This window comes from Uloborus diversus, chromosome 1, assembly GCF_026930045.1.
Source record: "Uloborus diversus isolate 005 chromosome 1, Udiv.v.3.1, whole genome shotgun sequence".
NCBI lineage: Eukaryota > Metazoa > Arthropoda > Arachnida > Araneae > Uloboridae > Uloborus > Uloborus diversus.
This window is the reverse complement of record NC_072731.1, coordinates 140,318,664-140,341,432: the sequence shown is the minus strand read 5'-3', so window position 1 is coordinate 140,341,432 and position 22,769 is coordinate 140,318,664. Positions and strand designations below refer to the sequence as shown.

At 32.5% G+C, this 22,769-nt stretch overlaps 1 protein-coding gene across 1 annotated transcript in view; it reads left to right on the top strand.

Moving 5' to 3' along the window:
* Positions 1-11,317: 11,317 nt before the first annotated feature.
* LOC129235313 (tudor domain-containing protein 3-like) overlaps positions 11,318-22,769 on the top strand; it is a 41,567-nt gene continuing 30,115 nt past the window's right edge. Inside the window, exons 1-5 of the mRNA XM_054869051.1 lie at positions 11,318-11,322; positions 12,023-12,107; positions 16,622-16,687; positions 16,779-16,936; positions 17,033-17,177. Of these exons, the coding sequence (XP_054725026.1) occupies positions 11,318-11,322; positions 12,023-12,107; positions 16,622-16,687; positions 16,779-16,936; positions 17,033-17,177 (459 nt within the window). The remainder of the gene's footprint in view (positions 11,323-12,022; positions 12,108-16,621; positions 16,688-16,778; positions 16,937-17,032; positions 17,178-22,769) is intronic.

Sequence of the window (22,769 nt, the reverse complement as noted above, 5' to 3'; positions counted from 1 at the left end):
GCCACCCTTATCAGCTTTGGTAACAACCAGATCAGAATTCGAAACTAAGTCTTTAACAGAACGGCTAACAGTATTAGCAAATACAGGTTTAGAAATTTTCGAGTTAAAGTCAATATTAGAAGCTATAAGATACTTTATGATTTACATCTTTCGGTTTCTAATTCCATTCCGAACTTTAACATTATTGACAGAAATTCTTGGTCTAGAACCCTTCGTTCCTCTGATAAACATCAAATTGTTTTGAAAAAGAAATTAGCTACGCTTTGTAAATCTTCTCATGTCGTTCCTCTTGATAATTTACTTGTTGTTAATAAGAATGTTGTTGTTAATCTTTCTAGCATTCCATTAAGTAATTCTCAAATTGAGGCTCTAAAATGTAATGATAATTTTGCTGTGAGTGTTAATCCTTCTTTTTCAAAACTTATTGCTCCTGTTGAGAAAGCTTTTAAATTTAGTGCCTTAACTTCCTCTCAAAAAGATTCGATTCGGCATCTTATAGCTTCTAATATTGACTTTAACTCGAAAATTTCTAAACCTGTATTTGCTAATACTATTAGCCGTTCTGTTAAAGACTTAGTTTCGAATTCTGATCTGGTTGTTACCAAAGCTGACAAGGGTGGCCAAATTGTTGTTCTTGACAAATCATCTTATGTTGATAAAACTAATGATTTGATTTCTTCTGGGCCATATGCTGAAATTTCTAAAGATCCTAGTGATAAAGAGTTAAAAACTATTGCATCTGCTGTTAAGTCTGTTCAGTCTATTCCTTCAAATGTTAAACGCTCTGTTGTTCCATCTATTGCTAATTGTGCTAGATTTTATGCTTTACCTAAGGTGCATAAAGCTGGTATTCCTTTCAGGCCGATTGTTTCCAATATTGGTACGGCTTCGTACAAACTTGCAAAATATTTAGTCTCTGTGTTTTCTCCCCTTAGGAGTCACAATTTATTTACCATTAAAAATTCTGTTGAGTTTGTTAAAAAAATTCATAGTTTCGTTCCAAATAATTCTTTTATGGCTTCTTTTGATGTTAACTCTTTATTTACGAACGTTCCCGTCGAGGGTTCATTGTTATGCCTTCGTAGAAGACTTTCTGAATTTCATTTCACCAATACGGAAATTGAGGATTTAATTTTCCTTACCCGTACTTGTCTTAAACAATGTTCTTTTTGTTTTTAATGGGAATTTTTATATTATGTTAGATGGTCTGGCTATGGGTAACCCACTTAGCCCCATTCTTAGTGATATTTACATGCATTATTTTGAAGTTAAGCTGTTCCAAAAACTGCAGTTCCAATTTTATGTTCGGTATGTTGATGATTGTTTTGTTCTAATGAACCAGAATCAGTTTGAGAGTGATGAGGTTTTATCTATTTTAAACTCCATTGATCCTCATATTCAGTTTTCTTGTGAGAAAGAACGGAATAATTGCATTTCATTTCTTGATGTACTTGTTTCTCGTACAGAAATTGGTTTTGAAACTACTGTTTATCGCAAACCTTTTGCTGTCTCTTTACCTCCTCATAGACTATCGTCTCATCCTCCAAATCAAAAATATTCTGCTTTCAATTCTTTTGTTTATCGCGCAATTAATATTTGTTCTTCGTCGGAACTTCTTAAAGTGGAACTTAATTATCTTAAAGCTGTGGCAATTGATAGAGACTATCCGCCAACTTTGATTGATTCCATTTATAAAAAACTTTCAAATAAATCCCAAACTAATGTTCTTAACCAAACCTTCATTAGAAAGAATTTGGTTGTTTTGCCATTCTTTCCATCTGTAAGCTATCAGGTTGCTAAGATTCTAAAACGTTTCCAATTCCAGGTGGTGTTCTCTCCTATTAATAAACTTTCATTCTCTTCTTTTAAAGATCCTATTCACCCTCTTAATTGTTGTGGAATTTATAGAATTAATTGTAGTTGTAAACTTGCCTATATTGGACAGACTCGGCGTGCTTTAAAAATTCGCTTGAAAGAGCATCAAAATTATGTGAAAAAACAACAATTAAATAAGTCTAGTATTGCTCAACATTGTTGGGATTCGAATCACTCTTTTGATTTTAACTCTTTTCAGATTATCCAAAAATGCCCCAATTCATCAGATCTTGACTTTTGGGAATCCTTTCATATTTTGAGGAACAGTTCTAACTTAGTTAACGATCTTAGTGCAGTTCCATATTTTTCTAACATTTGGCTCCCATATCTTTAATACTGTCCTTTCCCCATTCCCCCCCCCCTCTTTTTTTCCCCCACTCATTTTTATCTATCTTTCTTTGTTTATTTTTGCCTTTTTGTCTTGATTGACACCCCCCCCCCCCAATTTTCTTCTATTTATCTTTATTTTTCCTTTTTTCGAATATTTTTTGTTTCTGTTTATCTTATTTCATGGTTTTCCATTCTGCTTTTCCTTTCTTGCGGTTCACGGTTACTGACAATTTCTTTTCTTTTTGTTTAAGCTTCGGCTTAATCCTTGTCCAATTGAATTCTTTCTTTCTGGGTTCGTACCTAAGCGAAAGCTCCTGACCTTTGCTTGCATTCCTATTGGTTCCTGATCGGTTTATAACTTTGTCATTGGTGTTTGGCTAATCCGCTGTTTTTATCTTTTAAGCTGCTTGCTTATCTGCTCTTGGCTTTTGTCGGATGTCTTTTCATCCATAAGCTCATTATTTTTGCATTGAAAAAGGCGTTCCCTGTAACGCCGAAACACGTGTCTGCTGTAATTTACAAATTTGTGCTTCTACTTACGTTGTTTGGTCTGACTTTACTGTGATATATATCCGAATATTTTGATATATATGTATATATCCGATACTTTTGATCAGCACTTTAATTGTAAATACATCCTGAAGTTACTGCTATTTATTTGTTTATATTATTATTATTTATAGGGGAGAAAAAACGTAAAATTTGCTTAAACGTGAAAATTAGTATATTTTGTAAAAATTTTACTGTGGGGGGCCCCTTTGTTGTGGAGGCCCCAAGGCAATTGCCCCGCCTGCCCTTCCCTAAATTCACCCCGGGGGTCATTCCACATCAAATCAACCACAAAAATGGGATTTTAACACCCACCCTCTCGGAATTTGATCAAACTTGGTATACTTCATCCCCTTTAGGCTTACAAGCAACCCCCTAATTTTTTTTCTTTCAGTATCAATGCGTTTCGATTTTATAGCTTTTTGAAATTTGGCAATTTTACATTTTTTGTCATTTTTGAGACACTCAAACTGAGATGTTGAGTGCTAATAAGCACGAAACTGCAGTCCTCGGCTGGAAATGACTGAGCTGACGGTGTATTTCATGTAATTCTGCTTTAGCCCTGGCTATTAAGTGGTAATTTACTGAAATGTTGTTGTTTATGAAAAAAATTATTTCTTGGTAACTAATGCTATAATCTTTTTGAAATTTTTTTACACAAAATAGAAAGACTTTGAACATGTTGATAAAAAATATCTTAATAATCTTAGTTTGCACAATTTTTTTAAAATAAATTAGAAAATTGGAAATTTTGAATTTTTTTTTTCAAAAAAAAGGTGTTGGCAAAAATTTGAATTTCAACAAGAGGGTCAGCTTTAAAAATCATGATTTTTTTCAAAAATGATCTTGACTATGTACTCTAACTTATCCAATGAAAAACATTAGGGGACATTAAGGGATCCTGCCCCCCCCTCCTCCCTTTCCACATTCTGGAAAAAAAAAGCGTAAAACATTATACAATCTCTTCCATATTCTTAAAAACAGAATTGTCAACAATAATGACAAAAATTCAAGTATACAGTGTGTTTGAATTTGGAACTGAAATATTAAAAATTATATTTAAGCTTCTATTTTATTTGAAATAGTTTAAAATTTTTCAAATCAACCACAAAAATGGGATTTTAACACCTACCATCTAGATTTTGATGAAACTTGGTATACTTCCTTATTTTGTGATTAAAAGCAACCCGTTAGTTTCTTTTGTTTCAATCTCAATGTATTTTAATCTTATAGACTTCTGAAAATTTTCGATTTTGTATTTTTTTGTCATTTTCAAAGACATTAACTGAGCTGTTTTTAATGGGAAAAAAAAAATGTTTCTCAGCTACTAACAGGGGTGATTGTGTTCCGGTATTTTACCGAATTTCCGGTATTTTCGGACATATTTCCCAGTAAGATAAATAAATACCTTTGTGCTGAATAGTAAAGTCAGACCAAACAACGTAAGTAGAAGCACAAATTTGTAAATTACAGCAGACACGTGTTTCGGCGTTACAGGGAACGCCTTTTTCAATGCAAAAATAATGAGCTTATGGATGAAAAGACATCCGACAAAAGCTTTTGTCGGATGTCTTTTCATCCATAAGCTCATTATTTTTGCATTGAAAAAGGCGTTCCCTGTAACGCCGAAACACGTGTCTGCTGTAATTTACAAATTTGTGCTTCTACTTACGTTGTTTGGTCTGACTTTATTATATTTCCCAGTATTTTTATGTCCGAAAATACCGGAATTAATGTTTTTTTTTGTTATGCTTTTATCTCCCTACCTCCGCGATTTTTTAAAATTATATAATACTCATCAAATATACCTGCAAGAGCCTTAAGATGGACACCTATCCCTTAAGATGGACAAATAAATGTCAAGATAATTTGTATAACACCAGCTCAAAAGTAACTTTGTAACCCATTAAAAATTTAATCACATGTACACACAATATTTTGACTATTTAATACTATGGCAAAGGTGCACTTAAGTAATAAGGGTCAAAGATTACCCCCCCCCCTTCCCCCGGTCTCGCTTTGAAACTTTCAGGTATTTTTTGATGAACTCACAATCACCCCTGTACTAATGATATTACCTTTTTGAAAATTTTCGTAAAAAATGTTAAGACTTTGAGTCTTTTTATAAAAAATATTATAATAATCTTAGTTTATACAAAGAATTTTTAAAAATCAGAAAGTTAAACATTTTGATTTTTTTTTTCAAAAAATCATTGTTGAAATTCAAAATTTTTAAGATCAGGGTCAGTTTTAAAAATCATGATTTAAAGAAAAAATAATCATGAGTATGGTGTCCCTAACTTTTCCTATGAAAAAAGTTATGGGTCTTTTAGGGATTCTGTCCTCTCCCCCCTAGAAACAATGAAGATACATAGAGAAAAGTTCTTCCATATCTTTGAAACAAGAGTTTGCAGCAATTTTTAAAAAAATTAAATATAAAGTGTGTTAAATATTGAACTCAAACATATAAATTTAATATTCAAGCTTTTTTTTATTTGAGATAGTTAAAAATTGTTTAAAATATAGACATTCTGAAAATAAGATATTATGAAATTCAAAAGTTGCATACAACAATATCTGCATATGGATTACTGCATTTCAGTCCAGACAACTTAAAACAAAAGTAAAGTCTTAACACCAACTCATAATCATGCAGTCTCTAGTACTTTCAGAATCCCCTCTCCCACCTTTACGTTTGAAAAAAAAATTGTTATCGTGGAACTGTTTTTTCCATTTACTGCTGTACAACAACAAATTCATCCTTTTAATTGTTTGAAATTACATTTAACAACCCTTAAAAATTAATGGCCTGATTGTTTAGTAATAATATGTTCTAAATAAAGTTAATTACCTTCCCCCCCCCCTCCCTTCATAGCAAATGAAGAAATATATTAGTATTTACGCACCTCTTGTATTCAATGGAATTTTATATTTTTTTAATGACAATTGGCAAGCAGATTTGGAAAAAAATTTTTTTTGTCCAGATTCCCCCCCCCCCAGATTAATGACATAACTAACTCGCAACTCAACTTACCTGGGGTTGCAAAATTTTAATTCCTAAACATTTTCTGTTTGTATCACTTATATGTATTAATGCTTAACATTCACAGTATGAAAATTAATTCCAGCAAATGAATTTTCTATTACTTTTGTTTTCTTTCTTTGAAAAATACATAATAAAATCAATAATAGATTTGAATATCTTGTAAGGAATAAATACGTATTTGTTGAAAAGAGATAAACGCTTCTTGTTATTCAGGTCTGCTAAAGATAACAAGTCCTGCTCACACTAGTTTAGAAAACAAGTAATGGTCCCTTCTTTCTCTACAAGCCTTCCATAGGATTACATTTTACCCTACCCTTTTAGAATTGCACTAACAGCGCAGAGTGGCTGCTGACTCCCCTGGATAAAAGATAGAATTCTCTAAAAGAGCTTTTCTAAAATTTTGAGAAAAGGTCAATATGAAAGAAGGAATTGAACTAGAATAGCAATTGAATGTCGACTGATAGGGGTTCTAGCAAATGTGTGTCAAGTTAGAAAGGTTTTCGGCCATTGAAGTTAGCATTGGGCAGACCCTAAGAAAAATAAATGTTGAGTTACCTGGATTATCAGTGAGTCCAGTTACTGAGGCTTCACTATATTTGAATAGGAATATTTAGAATATAATGTTTATAAATCATTTGTACAAAATTAAAAGTGGCTTACAAAAGAACATACTGTCCTTGATAAAACTAATGTAGCAGTTGAAAATGGAATCAAGAAAAAGAAAGTGTCTTTTAAATAAAAAGTAGTTACCAATCTCACACAGGGTTGGCTTTCTGCCGGCAGAAACTAGTTTTTGCCGTGCCAGTGGCAGAAACTGGTTATAACCGGTAGAAACCGGCAGAAACTGGCAAAAAGTTAGAAGTGTCTTTAACTCAAGTAATTAGTAAAAGATATTTGTTTAAATAAATTAAAAAATTAAATATCATTTCATCATTTTAAAAAATAAAATCCAATGCTAGTATCCTTGATTTTGTTCAGAAAGGGAACTTTTCAATTGCAAAGGCTTGTATTATTTGGATTAATTTAACAAAGGATAAAAAATCATATGGGGGTGCTTAGGAAAGAGGAGTGACATTCAGAATTAAACAGTCATTACTGATTGTAATTTGCTCACTCATATGCTTCCTCTAAATTGTTTGTGATTGAAATTATCATGTCATGTGCTTCAAGAAAAAAGTGATAGAATTTTACTTGCCTAGAATTTTGTACTTAATGTCACAGCTTTGCAAAACAAATTGTCCCCATTTCTCAAAACTTTCCTAGTCAAATTTTTACCACAACCCCAGTTACTACATGGTGGACCAGTTATACAATAGATGAAAGTTTCACGAACATTGCTTGCTCCTTGATGCATTGTCTGCTAGCTCTTCTATTTCAGGAACATTCTAAAGTTTCTCATTTGTGCACATTAAATTGAGAATCTGTTTAGATTTTTGAAAATACCTTTTCAAAGAGACAATTGCAGGGTCCCAACAATGTAACATTTGATTTTGAATTGTAATAATTTTGTAATAAAGTTAGTGTTTTGGTTAACAATAATTTTTTCCATGCATTTTCTGTTGTATATCAAGAATTAATTTTTCATCTTGTGAGTTTTTGCCAGTTTCTGCCGCAAATGTGGCAGAAAGTGGTTTTTGCCATGCCGGTTTTAACCGGTTTCTACCAGTGGTTTTAACCACCTCGGCAGAAACTTGCCAACCCTGATCTCACAGTCATAATATAAACAACTATAAATGTAAACCATACAGCTTGCTGATCAGCTGTCATGTAATACCAGCTGGGAGCTAGTAAAGTAACCATAAAGTTAGGGAGGTGACAGACAAATATATTAGAAAGAAAACAAAATATCTAAAAAAAATTTCTAGTGAAGTGTAAAATAAAATACCTGTCATTTGTACAAATGCCAGGTTATTAGGATCCATTTATGATCATAGAAACACTCAAGATAACAAAACACACTTTTAGGGTCAAATGAGATTGTTGCAAAGCCTTAATTGTAAACATTTTAGGCAATGGTAACCCTTTTAAACTCATACCCAATAAATTGCTAAGTTAAACCAAAACTTTTCTGGGTTATTCCATTAGATGAGAGATAAACAAATCGAAGTATCAGTTTCATCATTGCATTAGGTTAATAAAACAAGTTAAAAGCTTTGCAAACTAGTAGTGTCTAGCTTTGAATTTGTCTTTTAGTCTCTTCTTTGCCCAGTTGCTTAGAGAAATCATTACTGAACAGATGTGGAATTTTTACTTGTATTTGCCCTAGATATGATAATGTACTGTAGAACCACCACACACAACAACTGGAATGACATACTTTTTTTCTAATCTTGTTAGTAGAAAAGATGAAAAACAGACATAAAATAAAAGGAATTTAAGAACTATGAGCTGGTATTTGTAGGATTTTTAATACTTTGTATAAATTGCCTAATTATAAATTAGAATTAGATGAAAAGATTCAATTTCTATGTTGTCCTAAGTTCAAAAATAATTTTTAGTATGCATAAATTGTAGGAAAGTTCGAATTTCGCAATGTCTTATTTTTATTGTTTATTATTAATTAATTTAATTATTTTCAATTCAAAAAAATCTTGAGTATTTAAATGTTTGCATTTAAGTTCAAACACCAATGTATTTCAATATTTAAATTTTCTTTAATAATGCGATTATTAACTTAGTTTGTAACATTGTGATCAACTTTTTTTCAATTTATCAAAATAGGGGGCAGGGGGGGGGACAGAATCCCTCAAAGTCCCCTAAAGATTTTCATTTTTTATGTTAGCACACATGTTAATGATCATTAAAAAAATATATAAATCATTTTAATTTAGACCCTCATGCCAAAAAATTAAAATTTCGACAATCATTTTTTTATTGAAAATTTTTTTAATTTTTCAGTTTGTTAATTTTTTTAAATTGCTGAATATAAATTTAGATTTTTGACATATTTTTTTCTGAAATACTTGAAATCTTAATGTATAATTTAAAAATTTTCAAAATTTGTTTATCTTTAGTTCTTGAGAAATAATTTTTTTTGCAAACAGCTGCTGTTCATTCTGAGAAAACTGTAAATGACAACTAACGCAAAATCGCAAAACTTTGAAGGGTCAAAAAAATAAAAACTATTTTTAATAGAGAAGAAATACTTTAGGAGGTTACTTAGGACTATGAAAAGTAGAAGTATACAAAGTTTCATTGAAATCTGAGATGGTGGGTGTTGGGGTGTGGTTGAACTGACATGGAATAACCCCCCGGGGAACAAACAAACTCACAAATTTATCAACATCCATTTTTATATATATAGTTATTGTAGCGTACTTGAATAATGTTTCAAAATATTTCTTTTCACTTTGAGAGTTGAAATGCCTCTCCTTTTTTGAAAACGAGGGATTATTTGGGGTTGAAAGTCGTGCCTTACCACTCTCAGTTACGTCACTACAATGTAAAAGTATTAAGCAAACCCAGGAGAAGCGCCATGCATCATGCAAAATTCTTCTTTTTTTAGGGGGGGGGACTCTTGTTACACTCTTGACGAGAGCCACTCCTGTATCACTAAAAGGTATCACATCAGTCTAAAATGTTAAAAGTTTTTACTGAGACCACAGACGCTTATGTTTCAAACAAACAAAAATATCAGACTGGAAATTGAAAATTTCACTATTTATAACCAAAGAACACTCAAATGGTTTTGAAGAAGAAAAACTCAGGAAGGGGGTTCCACAATATTTTTATCAGTAATTAAAACAAAAAAGAAGATAGGGACATAGTAAAAAAAGGGAAGGAAGGGGTCCCCGAAACTTATCCTTTCACTTCACTTTACGTTACAAAGGTAGCCTAGAAGAGCGTTTTTGAAACTTTGATTTTGAAAGAATGGCGGGGGAGAGTTCCCAAGCCCTATCCTTTCCTTTATTGGCATCAGAAATGACTTTTACATATTTAGGATGTCAATTCCAAAAAGTTTCAAAGATAGCGCTCCCACTCAAATCCTTGAGAAACGCCAAACCTAAATTTGCGAGAAACGCACCCTATTCACCATTAATGATTTTCTAAAATTTCATTTATAGGACCTCAATCTAAAATTTTCTGGGAATCCTTGAACTGCCGCTCAACTTAATATCTGTCTAAAATTTCTGCTTTAGAGCTTCAATTTCAAAAAATATTCTGGAAGAGCGCACCTGAACCCCCCCCCCCTCCCTCGATAATAAATATCATTGATGATCATCTACTATTGCATTTCTGAAATTTCAATTTCGGAAAAAGGCGGTTCACAAACTTTTCTGCCCACTAACATTACCAAAGATCATCCAAAAGTTGTGGTTTAAAAGATAATTTAGAAAATTTTCTGGGAAGGCATCTCCTCTCACCGACATTGTTGAAGATCGTCTTGAACTTCATCTTAAGTTTTTCGATCAATTTCGAAAACATTCCGAGGGTGAGCCCTCGAATCACTCCTCCTCACATCATCAAAGATAGTCTAAAATTGCAATGTCAGAGTAATAATTTCAGGAGGGGGTGGTCTTTCCCTTAACCCCCTACTTCTCAACTCAATTGGAGATAACAACTGCGTTTTTAAAAATTGCAATTTTGAAAAATAAGCGGTGGAAGCGTCCCTGAGCCTTTTCACCTTAACATTACCAAAAATAATCTAAAATGCATTTTAAAGACTAAACTTTCCAAAAGTTCTCGGGAGAGAAACCCCTGAGCCCCCCATTCCTGAGTGAATATTATGCACAATTAGGTTTATATTTCCAATTCTCAGATTTAGTTTTGACTCACTGACTCCATTTTAAAAATGCTCCTTTGAAACAATTCAGATGCCACCAATGTCCTAAACCTACCTAAATTTGTTTCCTCGCTACCCTGTATCTCTTTTCTGGCGATTATCTAAACCCCCAAGTTCCCTAGTATAGTGGTACCCCCCATTACTGAAGCTATGCGCATGCCTCTGCTAAGCTCTAAAGCAAGGACGGATCCAGACATTTTTCAAGGAGGAGGCGATTTTTTTTAACCTCATCTCTTACTACGTATCTGATTTACACTTGCTCAGAGAGAGGGGGGGGGGGGGCTGCTACACCATTTTTCTTTAAAACAAAAAAAAAAAAAAAAAAAATACAGAGAATTAGCCAAGCCGATCACTAATCTATTCTTTTCCTTTTCCCTTTGCAATCTTCATTATCGAAAAATTACTGGAGAAAAGTCACTGAACCCATTTCTTTCTCTAACACTAACTGAGATGTCTGCAATCGCGTCTTTAAGACTAAAATTTTGAGAAATTCCCATGGGAGGGTCTCCTAGAATCCCCAAAGATCGTCCTAAATTTCAGTTTTGAAACTTCAATTACGAAAAGTTTCCGGGAGGGAGATATGAACCCGATTCCTTTCCATAACGTCATATGAAAGATGGCCAAGACTTTTGTTTTAAGACCTCAATTTGGAAAAATTGCCTTTGCAGGGTCCCTCAAGGGAGGGGCGATCGCCCCCCATTGCCCTCCTTTGTATCCGTCCTTGCTCTAAAGTCATGCCGTAAACCCTGAAATATTTAATTGCCTCCGGTTCATTATTTTTGAAGACTAAAAAATTTTAAATCAGAAATCAAAATAAAAAAGATTGTTACCATTCCAAATTGAATTTCATGGCGGAAAAAATATTAACTATTCTATGAAAGAAAAATCTTAGGTTTTTTAACAAAAGGAAAAAATCAATATTTGTTTAAGTTGTCCGACATTGAATTAAGTTTAATTAAAGTAGCCAAGAATTAGGATTCAAATTTGACCATCATTTCATGCTTGTGATAAATATTTTATTTCACTATTAATGTTAATGTCATTAATTGGTTATTTTAATATTATTTATACTGATATTTTTTATATTGTAATTGTCATTTTCTAGCAATGTTGTTGTTCAGTTACTTTTTTTGAAAACTTATTAAATTATAGTTATGTATATGCAAGTCTATATTATCCCTTTGATTTGTAAATTTCAAAACAGAGTAAGTATTATGTGTGGCGTTCCCCGCACCCCTCTCCCCCCTTTTTTATTAAACATGTATGAAATAATACATGTATGTTTTTATACATGAATGAAATAATTTATGCTATGCTTATTAAAAATGCCACAGCAGTAGAAGGAATTGTTTAAGTTTTTCATGATTACTCATTTATGTATTGTATAATTTGTATACTGTGCACTTAAAACTTAACCAAATTTTTCTGCTGTTTTGTAGGTATTTGTCTAAGGAAGGTCTTGAGCAGTGCAAGGAAGGTCTTGACAGGCAAAATGTAACTTCAATTGTTCAAAAGGCCTTAGATGTAAGCTTTTTAAAACATGCAAAATTTTGAAACTAAAATGGGAAATATAAGAGGGTTGTTAAAGTATCTGGCCTTGTTTTCTTCTGAAAACCAGATGGATGGATATGAATAGTATGCTTGCATGAGCTGACCTTGAACCTTTACACATGCTTGCATTTTTCCCCTTTGTCAATATCATCCATAGCTGGCAAGCAAGGTTTGACTGAGTTAATGTGTAGGGCTCTCGTTGGATCTTAAAAATGACGAAACAACTGGAGCAGTGCTACTGCATCAAATTTTGTCAGAAAGTAGGAGACAGCCTAGTAGAGAGAACCATTTGAAGATTCAGGGGGTCACAAGTTTTATGCATTTCCAGTACTTGATTTCAACGATTTTGGCAAAATCCAGACTCCTGTGGTCCAATGAGGTCCTTACACACCTGATATGGCCCTTGCAACTTCTGAGTATGTTCTCAAAAGGTGATTAAATGTCACAATATTTCAGACAAGGAAAGGGTTATAATGGCTTTTGCAGCAAACCAGCTATACTCCATTCTGAAAGAGGCCCCTGGCTTCCAACAATGGCATCACAGCTGGGTGAAATGTAGGGAGTCTCACAGAGATTACTTTTAAGGTGATTACCTTCCAAGCATATTTGCTCAGAAGGAAATTGCCCAGCTCCTAGAAGCAAAGCAAATTTTGGAATGGGGTAGGGCTTTGTTTGTAAAGGAAAACTGAAGGAGCTTGAATTCAGGGGTAATGGCATCAGTCAAGCCTAGTGTAGCATAAGTTTTTGAAAAAACAGAGTAATTATCCATCAACAACTTCAAAACTTCTTTTTTATCCCTATCATTGAGGTGATTTAAATCAAAGTCTGACTCTTTTAACTCTTTTCTCAATTGATTAATGTCGCAGATGTTCAGATTGCTAATTGGAAAAATTTGTTCTTCGGTTGGATTGACCACATTAGTTTCATCGAAAAGTTCAATTGTCCTACAATTGTGTTTTTTCCTAATTTTGATTTTTTTAGATGTGTCATTTTCAATAATGGTATAAATAAAATGTCATTATTGGTCATATGTATGGAGTTATTGACATGATAACCCACTCTGTTGGTTTTAGGAGTTAGCATGACTTGTTTATGCATTCGCATATTATTTGGGATCTCTAGTTTAACCACTTCAAACTCCCCTGGCAAAATTGTAACATTGTTGACAATTTTTGCATTTTTAACACAGTAGTTAGTTTTAATGTCACTAATATCTTGGTCGTTTTTAGAATTTGTGTTTGAGTTAGAAAAATTAACAATTGTCCATAACAAGTCTGTTATTGGCAGGATCAATTATCAACTTATTTCTCTGTATGAAATCTTATCCTAAGATAAACTGATAATCATACCCCCAGTTGTTTTGGGTAACAAAAAAAGTATTTCTGAACTAAGTTTGTGTCTATTTTGAAACATAGGTTAACTGATGACATGTAGAGAACGGTAGAGCTATTAAATAATTAAATTTTGACAGAACGGCAAACATATTCCACTTTGGCAACTTCTTTGATGAAAGATTAAATATCAGTCTGAGCCAGACTGATGCTGGCTCCGGAGTCTATCAGAGCAGTGTAGATTTGATTTCCAAATCTAATTTCAATTAATGGTAAGGTCAGGGTTGGCTTTCTGCCGGCAGAAACTAGTTTTTGCCGTGCCAGTCGCAGAAACTGGTTATAACCGGTAAAAACCGGCAGAAACTGGCAAAAACTTTAAAATGTCTTTAATAACTCAAGTAATTAGTAAATGATATTTGTTTAAGTAAACTAAAAAATTAAACATTTCATCATTTAAAAAAATAAAATCCCATGCTAGTGCCCTTGATTTAGTTCAGAAAGAGAACTATCCTATTGCAGAGGCTCGTAGTATTTGGATTAATTTAACAAAGGATAAAAAATCATACAGGGGTGCTTAGGAAAGAGGAGTGACAAACAGAATTAAACAGGCATTACTGATTGCAATTTGCTCACTTATGCTTTCTCTAATTTGTTTGATTGAAATTATCATGTCATGTGCTTCAAGAAGAAAGTGCCAGAATTTTACTTGCCTAGATTTTGTACCTAATGTCACAGCTTTGCAAAACAAATTGACCCCATTTCTCAAAACTTATTTTTCCAGTCAAATTTTTACCACAACCCCAGTTACTACATGGTGGACCAGTTATGCAATAGATGAAAGTTTCACGAACATTGCTTGCTCTTCTGTTTTAAGAATATTCTAAAATTTCTCATTTGTGCGTAGTAAATTGAGAACCTGTTTAGATTTTTTGAAACCACCTTTTCTAAGAGGTAATTGCAGGATCCAAACAATGTAACATTTTATTTTGAATTGTAATAATTTTGTAATAAAATTACAGTAATTTTTTTTTAACAATTAATTTTTTTTTCATGCATTTTCAGTTTTATATCAAGAATTATTTTTTTTATTTTGTGAGTTTTTGCCAGTTTCTGCCACAAATGTGGCAGAAAGTGGTTTTTGCCATGCCGGTTTTAACCGGTTTCTACCAGTGGTTTTAACCACCTTGGCAGAAACTTGCCAACCCTGGGTAAGGTACAAGAGTCCTGGCTGTTGCATGAAGACAAAATTTTAATTTCGGGGATGCTTACAGATTAATCAGTTTGTGTTGGGAGAGAATTGGCTACAGTTCCTAACTATGCCAACAGAGTCAGAATTTCTTTTATTACTTTCTGAATTTCTTTCATTGTTATTACTAAGGTTGGTTAGTTTTTTATGTGGGGTTTCTGTGAGGTCCCTTAGTTTTTGATTTTGATCTTTATTCCGAAAACCCCCATCTAGTTTAAATCCCCCCTACCATAGTTAGAGTTTCTTTGACCGTTTAAAAGCACCCCATCTACTAGTGTATGATCTTGAATTTCTCCTACTTGATGCACGCCTATGAAAATTGCCCCTCTGGTTATAAAAATTAACCCGCTGGTTATGATATTAACCCTGCTGGTTATGATATTAACCCTGCCAGTTATGATAAATACCCTGGGGTTTTGTGTTGGTTGGGTAATGCCAACACTGGGTTGTGAGGTGTGGTTTCCCACAAATGTGACACACTATTTTGTTATTCTGAAAGTTGTTGAGATTGAGATGCTGCCAGGAACAAATTCCTGCACTGCTGGGTTTGCCCAAGAGGTGCCAGACTGGTTTTGCTGATGTGTGTTATTGACCTGAACTGACCATTGTTCGATTTTGTTTAATTGTTCTGTCAAGATTTTTGTTTGTTTGTTTCGATTTGATTTTGCAACAATGTTTGTAGTTCAGTATTTCAACAACAATTAATGTTTGAGATGCTGTAATCATCAGAGTTCAATGCACTTTCGATGTTTTTGGCAAATTTAGCGGCTTCTTCAAAGTTAGTTGGACCAAGTTTCTGAACCTTGACTTTGATATCCCCCCTTAATGCCTCTAAAAGTTTGGAAAATTTTAAGTTCTCCTTTAACTCTTGAATTTCTTTTGAGGGAGTCTCTATGTTAATGTACTTTATGGCAGAAATTTCAATCTGTTCAATTAATTCAGACACTGATTGATTAGGCTTTTGCCTTACATTGGAGAAGTTTTCCTGCACTTGTGAAAAATTAGTTGTGATAGAAAATTTTTCGACCAAAGCTTTAGTTAAATCATCAAACTATTTTGCCGAGTTTGCATGAGGATCATTCATTAAAAAATCTAGGGCTTTATTCTTAAGATTCAATTTTAAGAAAATTAATTTTTTCTCAGCTGTCCGTTTTTCAAGCTCAGCAACATCCGAGATTTGAAAAATCAAATTTTTCACACACTCATTCTCCAGACTGAAGAAAGAGGGTAGGGCATTTGCCAAAGACATATTAGATGATATGATATTACAGGAATTGATTGATGATGATGTTTGATTGGCAGTAGCAGCTAATCTACTTCTTGTTATCATTGGCACATTTCATGAACAAAATATAGCTCAAATGCAAAAAGGGAAAAATTTTAAACAAACAACTTCGTTTTGAAAACTCATTTTCTCCACATAAGGCAATGCGTAATCATTCGGTTAGTCAGTGCAATATAAAATCAATCATAAATAGAAAAAAAAATCACTTTCATCCTAAAATAATTCAATATGATTCAAACATATATCTATAACATAATTCATCAGTCTAACTATGTGACACATAAATGCAATTTCTTAAATATTTCAATCCTTAAGATTTTATGTATAGTTAAAAACACACATTAAAATGGATTCATAAAATATCACAGAAGCAATTGTATGAGTTGGCGATCAAATGAGTCGGTAGCCAGTCAAATAATTTTTAATTCATTGAAAATACAGCACAACTGAAAAAAAAAATATAAATAAAAATCACATATGAACAATAACCCACAATCTCAACCATAAAAAAAAATGTTTTAACACGGCACCATGTGTTACATTGAAATGGCAAACGTTTCATTTCACTTTCATGCATGGATTCATTTAAATTTACATATATTTTTATCTTGTGGTATTTTTACAGATGGATTTACGAGAAATCGGAGATAACTTTTTATCTGAAGATGTTTCAAGGGGAAAATTAGATTTTGTAAGTTTGATTTAAGATTAATTTATTTAATTAATTGAAACTGCATGTATTTTAATTGAATTTTGAGATTTGATTATAAGTACTGTTATAGATTACTGGTGGGGGAGTGCTACAAATACAAAAAATAAAAAATGCTTCTGCTCCTAAATATGAATATGGATCAGGAGCTCCATCAATTCTGAGACTTCTTTTGACGGATGGCAATACATACATAAATTGTCTCCAATGGGGTCAGTGGAAGACAATTACGTAAGTTCTTCAAATTACATAGTAAAAGAGTTTTTTTTTTTTTTTTTTGAAAAGATTTTATCTATTTTTCACTTGAACTATTTTTTACTTTATTAGGATGGATACTCCTCCAGGGACAAAAATATATTTGAAGCCAGGAAAAATTCCAATGCAGAATGGCTTTATGTTATTAGCTGAAAACCAGTTTTCTGTGCTTGGTGGATGTGTTGCAGTCATGGTTGAAAAATGGGAACTATGCCGTGTATGTGGATTCTTATTTTAGTTCAAGCAAAAATATTTATTTAATGTATTTCGTTACATTGCTCGTTATATGTCATTACTCTGAATTTCAAAATTTCAAGAAAATATATACAGATTTTCATTCTAAAAATATATTTCAACCTGTTATTTTCAGGATTCAAATGTCTTTTAGTGTCCAAGCAATATTTTTTTTTTGCTAGTGAAAAGATTAACATAGAATCTTAATTTTCTAAGAACTCTATTTAATCATTTATATTATTTCTTAAAGGTGTTTTTCTTTTTATTTATTAATTTTTTTGTGAAAATGCCATAACTCCCTCAATATTTTATTGAATTTCTTCAGTCATCATTTTAAAAGATTTTCCCCCCACTTTCTGTGAAAACCAAACAGGAAATTCAAATTTTGGCTGTTTTATCAAAAAGTGTGTTATCCTTATATATTATTTCTGTAGCCTGTTTTTGGTTTCTACGCCAGATTTTCCTCAATTCTTGATCGATTTCTTTGAATTACACCTTATCTTAAAGCTTATCATGCTGGCTACCGACGAAAAATAGACCCACGGTCTAAAAATTGTTTTTTTTTTTCAGCCAAAAACCTGTTTTAAAGAACCAGAATGACGTTTTCGGTTAAATTTATAACTTTAACTTGCACTACGACCGGCAGAGCTGAATAGCTTGATCGGCAGAGCGATCTCCTCGTAACCAGGAGAATGAGTGTTCGGGCCCATGTCCGGACAATCTGCATCAAAAAATTAGAGAAATATTGCGCATAACATAAACACTTAATAACAATGAATAACAAATGTGAGGGAATAGAATAAATGAGATTTAAATGCTCCTTGCTGTTATGAAAACTTGCTGCAACATAGAGCTAAATTGACTCTTAATTGTAAGGATTTTTTTTAAACTTTGGCTTCGGTAAGAAAATTAAAGCATAATGTAAGCGAAAATATAAGTATCAGGTTCATGTTTTCAGACTACAATGGAATTGTGTTTTGTTCAGAAAAAAAATAATAAATCGTATATTGAAATACAGATTCTTCTAATGAGTTTTTAACTCTTTGTACAAATAAAAAAGTTACTACCTCAATTTGAAGGGTAAAATATATATTTTTTCTTCTTTTTGCAAAAAAAAAAAAAAAAATATCCTATCACATTTTTACTACATTCGAAAAGCTACGCTTAAAAAAGAACTTAGTTCAAAATATTTTGTATTTTAACCGTGCTGTTAAATGATGAACACGTGCTGCCATCTAAGCCATAACAGTTCAAGCAGCTTGCGATATTAAATTGTAAAAATCTTCAAAAATAAAAACACTTCTCTTCAATATCTAACCTTTTTATTATTTTTGTGGATTATTTTTCTATCCGTATGCGAGATCTTTCTTTCGGCAAGAAAAAAAAAATTTAAATTAACCTATATGTGTGTGTTTTTTGAATAAAGCCTTAAAGCACTGGACTTAGTTGTTCGGTTAAATTGATAATTTTTTTTTTATTAGAGCGTATGACTATAAACTATCTGAACTTCTGGCGAGCTCGGGCTGTCCGACATAAAAGTAAATTTACAGTAATATTACGAATTACATGTACTCATAACATACAACAGATAACACACGTAATAAAATTAATGCAACGGGAATGTTACTTGGTGTTTCGACTCCTTTATGCAGGCTACAGTTATCATTCAGATAAGTTGACTGTTAATCGAAGGGTGTTCTTCCTTTTTTTAAAGCTTTGACTCCTTCCAGACCACTAAGAATAATGTAAGCATAAAAAAGTATTAGATTTGCCTCAAGGGAATCCTTTTTGTGCAGAAAAACATTTTCACTGTATGCTGAAATGTAGATTTTTCTAATAGCAGTGTTCGATCTTTTGTACAAATGAAAAAATACTACGCGAAATTGAAAGTACGATTTGCACCCAGTAAAACTTTAATTATTTATTCAAATATGATACAAAACATTAAAATTATTATCAACTTTATTAGTAAGAAATCATTTTCTACTAATCTTCTTTCGGCTAAAAAAAAAACACATTTTGTCTACGTTCGAAAAATTACACGTAAAAAATGGACTCAGTTCAACTGGTTTTGGTTTCATATTTTAAGTGTTCGAATAAAAGAAAAACATGTGCGAGCATTTAATCCGTAGCGGTTAAAACAACCTGCTATGGGAAATTGTTCAATATTCAAAAATAAAAACACTTATTTTCATTTCTAGAGAATTTATTACTTCTCTAGAATGTTTGTTTCAATCGCTACGTGACGTCTTCCTCATTCTTTAATCAAATTCCATGTTTTACGAATAGTTTTAAATCTTATCATGCTGACTAATTACAAAATATAGACGCATGATCTTATTATTTTTTTTCGGCAAAAAGCTTTTTTGCTGTTTTTTATTACTCATTCCTTCAATTAATAGCATTCGAAAAGGAAGGCGCAATTGCTAGGTTTGTTGGAGTGTCGTGCTGTGAATCAGAATGGCGCCAGTTCGAATTCGTGCCAATAAATATCTCTTTAATGTTTCTTTTTTTTTCTGTCAGATGCTCACATGGGCAGGACTGTATTTGTCACAACCTGTTTTTTCACATTCAAAATTACTACTTTTTCACAAGTCACTCAGTCACACTTTTAATAATATTTATGTTTGCATTGAAACATACAACCAAAAGGTAAGCGATGATCAAATTATCACAGTGTTGTATTTAACGAGATTTTGTTACTGATGTTTTCAAATTACATGCCTTCTGTTGTGCGCTTAATTTTTTCGGTTCTTCTTCATAATATTCTTTCTATGAAATTTTTAAAGAGTGAAATGCCTTATGAAACGATTCGAAGCACAGTGTGGAGTTCCGCACGGGTCGTCTAGTTTGTTTTATATTAGGAAAGTTCTCAAAGGGGTGAAGGCAACAAAATTTATTCTGAGCAATTTTTTAAATTTTCAAATTTGACATCAATTTTGTTTTTATTGCTTAATATGTACACCTAGAATATTATAGAAAAACATAAAATGACAGCAGGTATTCATAAAAATCATTAAATAGCAAATTTAATGGTCGATCGGTTAGTCACAGATTTTGGACATAATCATCCAATGGGTAACAGATTTTGACATCATCATAATGTAAGTTTCACAATTTTCAAACTTTTCCAGTGAAAATTTTATCTATTTTTAAATTTTGCAATCTTTACTAATAATAAAGCTGAAAGTCTCTCTGTCCGGAGGATGTCTGGATGTCTGTAGGATGTCTGTGACGCGCATAGCGCCTAGACCGTTCGGGCCGATTTTCATGAAATTTGCCACAAAGTTAGTATGTAGCATGGAGGTGTGCACCTCGAAGCGATTTTTCGAAAATTCGATTTTGTTCTTTTTCTATTCCAATTTTAAGAAAAAAAAAATATCATAAGATGGACGAATAAATTACGAAATTATCATAACGTGGAACCGTAACATGGGCACAAGCCAATTGGCGAGATACGAAATTATCATAACGTGGAACCGTAACGTGGGCACAAGCCAATTGGCGAGAAAATTCACTACACATCATTTGTAAATATACAGGCGAACCAAAAGACCTTTTAATTTGCTATTATGGGCGAAGCCGTGCGGGTACCACTAGTAAAAAAGAAAGGATTAATGAAGCACTTGAATGACTTAATATACTGGTCTTTAAATAATAAAATTTTGTTATGGGTTCGCAAAATGCGACCCCCCCCCCCATCCATTTCGCCAGCGCAAGTGATCAAGTCGCCAAAATTGACGTAGTTGACAAAAACGGGAATTCCTCACTGGTAACCCTTTGCTTATCGTACACCGTGAGTTGTCGCCAGTCGGGGTTAGTTTGGCGATTTTTGTGCAAAGAAGTGAAATGCCTGAATATTAGAACATTGAAGAACTGTTTCTTAAAGAATTGCCATTTATATGCTCGTTTCTCATCAAAATTTGAAAACATTTCATCCAAAATATCAGTAAAATAACAGATAATCACGTTTGAAATTTCGCAGAGTTATGAGCTTCCGCCGTTTTGTTTACTTAAATGTGTTTGTAACAATGGGGAACGTGTGTTTCTCCTGTTATTTATGTAATGTTCATAATATAACGTGTTGATTATGCATAATACCAATGAATTAATGAAATTAACTTTATAATAACATTTTTTATCACAGTTATAAGACAGTAGATCATTTATAATAATTAATAAATGGACAGGATTATTGGTGTCTAGATCGTAACGCAATTTGGAAATCTTACATGTATGTTTTGGAAAAATGATTTTGCTTCAAAGATACTGCTTAAAAGCATATGAAAACTCTTTAAAACAATTAAGAATTGATTTTGAGGATTGGAAAATATTTTTAAAACATAAACATCTTATACTTAGTTCTCAAATAATAGCATTGTCCTGATCGTGATTTTTGGACATGCATCAAAATTCCAGCTTACTTTTTTCTAAAATCGTTTACAAAATAAATAATCTGTCTTTACTTTTGTCATTTGTGGAAAATATTATCAAAAAATTGTTTAGTTTGAGATTCATACCCTTTATTTTATTTATTTATTTATTTTGAAACATATGGAAATAATTAAAAAAAAATTTTTTGATGGTATACTTGCTCAGTTAACTTTTGAATATCCAAAATTGTGCCTTTTAGCAAAGAAAACATTTTTTAAGGGTATTTGAAGAGCATTTTTTCCATAATTTATGTCAATTCTTGTCTTTGTACAGTATTATAATTTTACTCAAAACTATTTGAGTGAATTAAAATAAAAGTTATTCAGTGTTAAAACTTCAAAGTGTTTGCTCCCACCTTTTGAGAACTGCCCATTAAGGATTTCTTTAATGTAAAGCAACCCAAAACAGAAGCCCATTGATCCAGTTAAAGTTTTCTGCTAATATTGTGAAGGTCATGAATTAGAACCCCCATAGACCAAAAAAAAAACTTAGTTTAATGACTCATTTTCTTTAGAAGAATTCTAATCCAAATTTCTATAAATTCCATGGATGATTTTAAACGTAAGTTCTGGAAACAAAACATTAATTTTTGCGTGGTAAATCACAGTATAAATTTTTTGAACAGTTGAACAAAGTAGAGGCATTGATTTCAATTTATTTTGTCACTTTGTTGCACATAGCTTTTGTGTATAGCACCTCGAGGTGGAAGCCTATTAGCTCAGTTGGTAAGAAAGCTGTGCCGGTGATGTTCCCATCAATTTTCCTGAGGGTATACTCCCAGTAATCCACTACGCACAATATGTGTATGCAATTATATACATAATACAGTAAAACCTGTAAAGTTGACCACCCTTGTAAGTTGTCCACCTGTCTAAGTTGACTGCTATTTTCGGGCACAGAATTAGATCTATATCATATAATTCAACCTCATTAAGTTGATCCCTAAAGTAGTGCACCGCAAGTGGTCAACTTACACAGGTTTCACTGTTTGTCATAAAAAGAAAATTCTTAGAGCTTGAAGGTATGCGCTATGTGTCTAAAAACTTTGAGAGTATACAACGTATATAGAGTATATAGAGTATACCCTGTGGCAATTACTCTGTTACAAATGTAGTTAACTACAGCTATAACTACTTTTTTT